Below are 9,223 nucleotides of genomic sequence, written 5' to 3'. Positions count from 1 at the left end.
CCTGTGGTTCAATGACATGCCTTTAAGGTCAGTGCGGGCGGATTAGTGTGGTTTGGTAACCGGTCAACTGTGTGCAGTGGACAGATGGCACAATAACCACTTCAATACTACAAGACTTGATTTCGAAATATATGATTTCCTGCAGCGGGCATGTCAGTGTTCACGCATAAACTTTTCACATAAGAAAGACAGAAGTCTGTCCTGCTCTGTCAGATGCGATTGTGCCTGAAGTGCAGCGGTGTCTGATTATTCATCCTCTCTCCCTCTCTCTCTCTCTCTCTCTCTCTCTCTCTCTCTCTCTCTCTCTCTCAGAGTTAGTCTCTGCAGGCGGCCGTCTTGTGCAACACTTTCTCTTTTTCCAGCGCTGAGCAAATGAGCCCAGGCTGGCAGAGGAGCCGGAGCCGCTGGCTGAGCACCGCGCTGGGGCTGCGGGAGCCGTGACTGCGTGCTAAGCCGCGTCTGAGAGCGGCGCTCTGGGCGAGAGAGGCGGCCGCCGGCGCTGAAATCCCCCGACCGGCGCAGGCAGCAGACTCGGCGCTGTGGCATCTCCGTGTCGGTGAAGGCGCTGCTCTCTCCTCCTCTTCCTCACTGATGTACTGCAGCAAACACCTGGGCTGCAGGCGCGGGGGGGACGAGTCTTCCCACGGAGGCGCGGGCAATTAGAGCGGGGGACCCGTCCGCCCGGCGCAGTGGAGACCCGCCGCCGGCGCAGCGCATCTTGACGCACAGCGGTGCGGGGCAGCGGCTCCGGCTAGAGCTCCGGCGCGGCGCTGCTTGTGCTCTCGCCGCTATGGTCCCTGCTGTCTGCGGTGCCTCGTACGCGGAGCTGGAAACGCGCCTCCCCGCCCGTCTCCACATCGACTAAGATGGACGAATCGTCGCTGTTGGATTTACTCGAGTGCTCGGTGTGCCTGGAGCGGCTGGACACCACCGCCAAGGTCCTGCCCTGCCAGCACACCTTCTGCCGCCGCTGCCTGGAGAACATCGTGAGCTCCCGCAGCGAGCTGCGCTGCCCGGAGTGCCGGATCCTGGTGGACTGCGGCGTGGACGACCTGCCGGCCAACATCCTCCTGGTGCGGCTGCTGGACGGGATTAAGCAGCGGCCGCGGAACGGGGGCAGACCGTCGCTCACAGGGGCTTCCCTGGGATGCGCCGCCGGGGTCTCAGCCTCCCCCCCGGGGACGGCCGTGCGGGAGCTGCCCGCTGCCACCCGGAGCTCCCCGGTGAAGGTGTGTAAACTTGGTACTGTGTTACTGTGTGCCAGGGCTGTTGAGTGGTTCATAGTCCTGTTTCATTTTATTATTTAGCTATGCTTGTTATTAAAATTAGTTTTTGTTTTAAATGTTCTTATTGTTGTCAATGACCTGCGCAGATTTAAGCATTACATACTTGTATTATTATTATTATTATTATTAGCCTATCGACTCTGATGTGCGGGTCCGTCATGTGCGCTGCTGAGTGGGTTAAAACCGCACAGGCTGGCACGGATGTGTTTCACCCGCTGAGATCATACTGTACAGATTGGCACCAGCAGCGTTTAACACATCATGGGTATAAGATGAAGAGCCGTGTGGAGACAAACAGACACCTCTCTCTGTCCCTCTCTCCCTCTCTCCCTCCCTCTCTCTCTCTCACCTGTCTGAAGAGAATACCAATGTTGTAAAGTTGAGTTGTGCTCACAGTCAGTTGTGTAGAGGTAAAATGTGGGTACAGTAATGGGCCAAAGAGGAGGCTGCATTTCTGTCCTGATGCTTTTGTTGGGTAGGTCACTCTCACTCTCATTGTCATTGTGTGTGGAGGTCATTGTGCAGCTAGGTCAATGTGTGGCTAGTTGATTGGGTGGGAAGGTCATTGATTGGCTGGTTAATTGTGTGGGAAGGTCATTGTGCGGTCAGGTACATTTGTAGATGTGAGTCTCCTGAGAGGTCTTAAAAGCCACTTTCTGCCTTCACTGCCAGACATGTCCACATGATGTGAAATTCACTGAAGGCATCGCACACTGGCACTCAACACTTCCCTGAGTGTGTGACTTCCACTTAAAACAGACAACAATCGTCAACATATGGGCATGCAACTCAATAGATGTTGTGATCAAGTATTTACCAATTAAATGGGAAGATGGGAACACAATACACAGTTGACAATACACTGACGATCACAGAGATCTTATCACAAACCAATGTGAGGAGAGTGCGTTATTAGCCGTCACGCTGAGCATATTAACTGAGTGCAATATGTGGCTCAAATAAGTGCCTGTAAGCCATGCATCTACACACGCCCTGCTCACAGTGACGCGTTCATGTCTCCTGTCAGACGTGTCCCTCACAACACGCTATCGAGCTTGATCTACAACTTTCTTGTAACAAAACACAAAGTAAACGAATTTGTATTCATTATCTGCACACCAGAAGAAGAAGGATGTTCAGAAACTGTTGCACCAAACATTCATGCACAGCAGGCTTTTCTAAAGTCCCAGAGTAGCTACACTGATTAGAAAGTGTGGTCTATTACTCTTCGAGCCTGGCGTGAGGATCGATCAGGTTGTAGTGCATTCGCCACGCTGTAACGCACTGGAACGTGTCTCTGAGAAGCTCCTCGAAGTCGCTCCAGTGTCGTCGTCCAGAAGTCTCTCCTCCTCGGTCTAGGGTGGGAGAGTCTGCCCACAACCTCGGCTCGGCTGGAATGAAGAGCTCGCACTTTTAATCGGCCATTTGTTGTTTCTGAAAGGGAGGCCAAAAGGCGCCGGGGCCAGTTTTTCTCAATTGGTTTATAGATGTGCGCTTGGTAGTTGTCACCCGGCAAGGCACATTGTTTGTCTGCTCATGATAACATCAAGGAATGATTAAGATTAGGACATTGCAGCTGTTGAAAATACTATAAACATCATCTGTAGACTACAGCTGTTTTCGACCTTCTGCTCTCCAATATCGACCGCCTCGCAAGCCAAGGGTTTTATAGTGCTTGTGTGTGGTGTATTCGTCTCATTCTTGGGATTGAAAGTGTGTTGTATGAATCGAGGCGTCTCTGTCACTCGAGTCCGTGTGCTACAAACGTGGCTTTGTTCTTCTGCTGGACGCTGCCGGTGTGAGACCGTGTTGGGCTGAGAGATGCCGTGTCATTGTTTGCGTAGCCTCTTGTGTGACCTCCCCGGCTCTCCACTCCACCCCCAGTGACCGGCTCCCCCCACCGCCCACACTGCCGCCAGGGAAAGTGTGAACTAATGTGCTCTTACAAACACAGCAGGGAGTGACAATCAGGCCGACACCGCTGATTGAGAAGAGGTCTTGAAATCACGGAGGGCCGCCACTCTTATTACAGGCCCCCCAGGAACGTTGTTAGCCAATCTGAATGTGGCAAAGGGTTGTAGCTCACTGCTGCGTTTGGGGAATTGGGACATTCCCTTCAGACAGGCGGCTTCAGTGTAGTTTTAACACCAGGAAGGGCCGATGGAAAACACAAGAGAACCATAAATACTGGGACTGGGATGCTGTCTTCAACTGTGCAACAAAATTACAGGATATTTCAGGCCCTTATAGATAAAATATTCAGAGTATCTTGCTAGGATCCTTTCAAAGGTGTACAGAAATGTTGTAGAGACAATGGTAATTATTCAAGAAATGCATTGTTCTGCCCTAAATTTGTATTTACCAAGATTCTATACTTTGGTAAATAAATCCCAATAAGTATCTAAGGGTGTGTGTTTTGGATTTGCTTGGAAGTGGCTCTGCTTGAGCTATTTGACAGTTATATACATAACATAAGAAAGTGTCCAATCGAGAGGAGCCCATTCGCCCCATCGTGCTCATTTGGTGTCCATTAATAACTAAGTGATCAAGGATCCTATCCAGTCTGTTTTTGAATGTTCCCAAATTGTCTCCTCAGCCACATCGCTGGGGAGTTTGTTGAGATTGTGACGCCTCTCTATGTGAAGAAGTGTCTCCTGTTTTCTGTCTCGAATGCCTTGAAGTCCAATTTCCATTTGTGTCCCCGGGTGCATGTGTCCCTGGAAAAGCTGTGGCGTTTGGGCACCTGAACACAGGTTGTTGAGTGTCAAAAGCCCGCCCAACAGAGGCTATAATCGGGGCAAGTCTGTAATGGAATAGTTTGTATGCTTTCTGAGTGGCATTTTGAAGGACTCAAACATCTGCCGCTACGAGGCGCCGCGTTTGATCTGGGCAGGAGAACCCGGCGATGCCTGAAAGGGGTTGCGCTCTCCACGCGGGGCAGGTCGGCCCTTTTCTTCTCCCCGGATGCCCTGATCTAGTTAGGAGGAACAGAACCCAGTGAGGGGATCGCCCCCCCCAGGCCACATGCACATCATTACGGCTGACCTTCTTGCCACGGCTCTGCAGGAAGTCTTGGATTAACTCCCGCACTCGACTGGCTTTCTGACGTGATTGCTGGAGATCAGTCGTAAGCGTTTGGCCAGGCGCATGGGGGGTGAGCCGTCGGTATCTGTTTTTGTTTAATTCCTGAATGAAGGCCACATGGCGGGGGTTATTTTACATCTCCCATTGAATTCTTTCCAAAGAGGTTCTGTGCTTGACTTGCTGGGCAGGTAGCATACCCACAATGCACCTGGAGGGGATGCCAGGGTAGTAAAATGAACCCACAGTGTGTGCTGCCAGGAAAGGTTACACAGTTTTTGTTATCACGTGTTAAGTTATTTAATTGTCGCATTTGGTCGCCTGGAAACTCATTTTGTCCATAATTGGTATGACGACCTGCCATGAAAGGCTCTTACGAGCGACGCACTTTCAGTCACGAGGCCCGCAGTGCGCTGGAGGATTTCCCTTCACGCACAAACTGGCCCGCAGCTCCCATTTCACATGACGATCCCACGCATTTGAGCTCCGCGGCCACGAAGCGCGGACGCACACAGGAAGAGCAGAGACACAGGGATACTTCACAGACAGCTGTAAACAATGCAAAGAAATGTTTCAATCAGGAGCCAAGCTGTAAATGTTCTGTTCTTTTGTGTGTGTGTGTGTTTGAAAAGGGAAAGATTTGTTTTGTTTTTAAACGTTTTAAGCCGTTGGCTACATCTTGGCTGTCTTCGGTAGCTTCGTCAGGTTGTTTTGGAGTGGGAGGCTGGTGGGAGATTAACTGACACACACACACACACAAACATTGTGCCGGCAATTAGCAGATGTAATTGTGTGCCGTTCTGACATCATCGGGATAATTGCTCTCAGTTTTACGCCAGTGGAAATGGGAGAGATGTGACCTATATTATTAAGAGCTTCCCGGAGACACAGAAATGACAAAAAGTGCAGAATGAAGAGGGGAGAGACGATTACAGGGCCACGGGGAAATGGGCTTCCGAACGCTCACCGCCGCGGTTAGCTTAAAGCCGTAATAATGAGACAAAAAGAAGAGTTGTGCTGGCCCCCTCAGGAGGCATCCGCTCGTCCTGGCTGTGAGCGCTGAACCTTGCAAGGGTATAGATCGCTTCATATCCCGCTAGGTGTAGACAGAAGTGGAGTTGGCCGTGTAGCAGCAGATGCGGAGCAGAGTCTAGTGGTAGACGTTTGCGCTGTGCTTTTACACATCATCGTTGTGTGGAGACAATAAGTTGAACCAGACAGTTAAGACACTGCGAGCCTCCAGAACCAGGGCTGGGAATGACAATAATCAGAGTAATAGCAATAATATAATGGCCCCAGGTTGTGGATGGTAGTGCTCTGGTTTCTGTGCGCACTGTGTTTGTTTATATGATGCAAGTCTCGAGATGCACATTTAAAATATTTAAACTTTGCAACATCACATCAGATCCACTACAACCCGATACCGTCGGCAGTGCGGTCCTGCTCCTCTGTCTGTGAACGCAGACAGAAACCCCAAGCGCTGGTTCGCTGTCGGGAGGAACAGCAAAGCCCAGCCGCACGCTAGCGTATGAGCGGCTTGTGTTGCTCAAAAGAGAGACTGAAACAAACCTCCGGTAATTTCACTCCTGCAGCACACAGACTCGGCTGGGGAAGAGTTTGTCCTTTCCTTGTTCTCAGATGTCGTTTCAACCACAATAATGGGGAAAGTCTATCTCGGCTATTAAACGGGAGACTCTGCGCGGCTAATTAATGCACTTGCAGAGGAATCCAAAGGGAAAAGCCGGGGGATAAAGCTTTAAACGGATACCATATGCATTGTTTGCCCTAATTTTCAAGGATAAGTCTTTTATTAGTTTTTAAGTGCTGCATTGGACATATAGTTAACTACCCAGAGATTATCACAGCCTTTCAGGGGTGTAGTTTAATCGGGTATATTTCAGAGAGAAAGGCAGCTACCCTTCTGATAAACTGCAGACAGAATTGAGGCATTTTATTTCCACTTGAAGATGGTGTGTTTTATATATATATCACAGCTTCGACCTCAATCCAAGCAGAAATGCGTGGCATGACTTGAAGATTGCTGTCCATCGACGCTCCCAGGGAACTCGACAGAGCTGCAACACTTTTGTTAAGAAGAACGGTCAAATATTGCCAAATCTGGTAGAGACCGATCCCAACAGACTCACAGCTGTGATTGCTATCAATATCAGCATTAATTCAGGGTGGAGACTTTTCCAGTTTTGAGAGTTCAGTTATTGTATTTTTATTTCCTCCAATAAACACTTTCCCCCTGAACAGTGTGCAGTATGGTGTGTAGATAAGTGGGAAAAAAAAATCCTAATTTAAATGCATGAAACTCTGAGGCACTGACACAACAAAATGAGAGAACATTTCAAGTAGGTCTACTTTCTGTAGGCACTATAAACACACACACACAAGTCTCTCGTCTCTGCGATAAATGTCTTCTGAATCGCTGAAGAAACATCAATGGCTTCAATCCAGACTTCTGTCTCTCTGTATTTGTATTTTATCCTGCGTTCTCTAGCATTGAACCCTGTGGAAGCTTTGACTCCGAGATCAATCTTTTAAAGCTCAGCTCAGTGTCTTGCTCGAGTTTCTGTGTGTCGGGAAGCAGCACGTGTGTGTGTGTGCATGTGTTTAAATATGCATTAGGAAATCTCTCGCCCATCAGCAATTTAATATTCAATTGTTATCGGGGGAAGAGGTAATAAACTTAAATAAACATTTTATTACCGTGATGGATTGGATTGGTTTTGTAATTCATGGCGGGGTGATGAAGGGAAATGGAATTCGTTGTAACAGCCATCCTGAGAAGCGCCAGTTGCCATCCAGTGCAGCGTTCCTCACAACACAGGCATTTGGCAAAGAAACCTCATGATTTATTGAGAACCAAGCAGTCAAGATATGCTTGTCTTATCCATCGCCTGCCCTAATTGAACTCCGTAAATTAAGAGAATATAATGTCTTTGTCTCCGGTGACTCATCCCCCTGGAGTGAACTGTCGAGGCCTTTGATGGCACCGGGGCGTCACGCAGAATTCATCAACGCAACGTGTAATCTGTGATTAATGAAATTCTCGGGTCGCTTTCACAGGACCATGAATATTCGGGGAACTGATGAAACGCCTGTGAAAGTGTCCGTCCGGTTTAGTTGGCGATCAGGTGGATTTAAATGGATGTTGTGATGCTGATCTACTTTCACAGCTTGTGAGCGACGCAGACCGTGTGCGCTGTGGTTTATGAGAGGCTGAGGCGTGTGGAGTGAAGATGCATGCGGCGGAGGTGTGATGATGTCGTATGAACGTCCCCCTGATTGCGTGTGTGTTAGCCGTCCCAATCCCCCCCATGTTAAATGTACAGACGACACCACTTCCTCAGGGTTATATACTTCACCAGAAAGTGCAAGACACTTGACTACTGCAGAAGTGAAAGAGCATGAAGGTATCGTTGCACATGTTTATGATTTCCTTTGTTCCTCTCTCCTGTCTCTGGCTGTCTGAGGATCACGGCACACAGGTAGGGAGAGAGAGGGGTCTGCCAGCTCCTTCTCAGCCTGTAACGCTTGAGTGCAGTTTGTCAAAACACGTGTGTGCATTCCCCCCCATGAGCACAGCTCCTTTACAACTCCTGTCAGGGCCCCTCTGAGTTTAGGTTCGTTAGGGGCGAGTAACGGGCCCTTCTTGATGGTTTTTAGTTACAGGAAGCACCTTTCACCCTTCGGATTAGGTACCCTGAGTGTTTTGCCAGTTTAAATCAAGGCCGGGTCGAGAAGCAGCATCGTGGGAAGCAGAGGAATAACACGCAGGGGAAGGAAACGCTCTGCCTGGACCCCTCGGCCCCCCGGTGATTGAAAGTGAGCGATGGGGGGTTGTGCTGTGTGTGTGGTGTTGTCGGAGAGGCGGTCGATATATTGGGACCTGATCTGGGGGATGGTGGGTGGTGGTCAGTGAACCGTACAGCAGGCAGGCTGGTGTTCCCAGGGGTGAAAGGGTGACGGTCTCCTATTGTCCGTATCTGTGCCGAGAGGTGAAAAGCCATCTTCTGCTTGAACAGATTGAGTGTGAAGATGAGCTCGGGAAAAACACACAGGGATTTCAGTGCAGTCCCGAGCCTGGGAACGAGGCAGAGCATTTGTGAAGTCGCTGACGATTCAACAGGACATGTTATTATTCACGCTGTGCCTGGTTCCTTATCTTTGTTTTTCAGAAAGCACTGTGATAGTACAATCTCTTCCTCCTGTTTTTACTGACTCGGTTCTCAGGAGAGGCGTGATCAGTCCAGACCGAACAAGTGTCGCTCTTTAAGGGTGCCACTTTAAAACTCCTGCACCCGAAAAAGACGTTCCTCATTCCTTTTTCAGTTTCTTTCAAACAAATACACACACAAACACACACACACAAACTGACACGCAGTGCTTTTTCTCAATCCTCTACTCCAGTCAGAGGAGAAGCTTCCAACGGGAGGCTGTGTGAGCCAGGTTTCCTAGCTGCCTCCAAGCGCTCCGGCGCTGGACACGGGCCCGATTTTCTTTCAAGGAATGCTTCGTGTCTTATGGAAAAGCTGACGGGGAGGAGAAGGGTTGACAGGAGGCTAACGGCTTCTCCGTGGCAGTCTGCGGCCTTGCGAAGCCTGTGCCCGTGGCCTCGCCAGAAGGCCAGTCCCGGGCTGGGTGGGTGCGGTCTGAGAGGTTGGGGGTCTGACCCGGCCCCTGCAGAAGCCCGTTGGAGAGGACTCCTGTCGGAGGCAATCAGTGCTGACGAACTGCAGGCAGAAATATCCGTCCCCAGCGCACTGCCTCTGCTCCTCACATGTGGCTGCATCTGGCACGTTGTCAGTGGGAACAACCTGATAAAAATTAAGACTCTCTAGAAAAAA

General features: G+C 49.9%; 1 protein-coding gene across 1 annotated transcript in view; it reads left to right on the top strand.

The window, feature by feature from the left end:
- The first annotated feature begins 224 nt into the window (after positions 1 to 224).
- LOC136750855 (E3 ubiquitin-protein ligase SH3RF3) overlaps positions 225 to 9,223 on the top strand; it is a 118,493-nt gene continuing 109,494 nt past the window's right edge. The window contains exon 1 of the mRNA XM_066705984.1: positions 225 to 1,229. Within this exon, the coding sequence (XP_066562081.1) occupies positions 867 to 1,229 (363 nt within the window). The 5' untranslated portion in view covers positions 225 to 866. The remainder of the gene's footprint in view (positions 1,230 to 9,223) is intronic.

This window comes from Amia ocellicauda, chromosome 6 (assembly GCF_036373705.1).
Source record: "Amia ocellicauda isolate fAmiCal2 chromosome 6, fAmiCal2.hap1, whole genome shotgun sequence".
In the NCBI taxonomy this organism is placed as follows: domain Eukaryota; kingdom Metazoa; phylum Chordata; class Actinopteri; order Amiiformes; family Amiidae; genus Amia; species Amia ocellicauda.
Note: the sequence above shows the minus strand (reverse complement) of the source record. Positions and strands in the feature narration are given on the sequence as shown.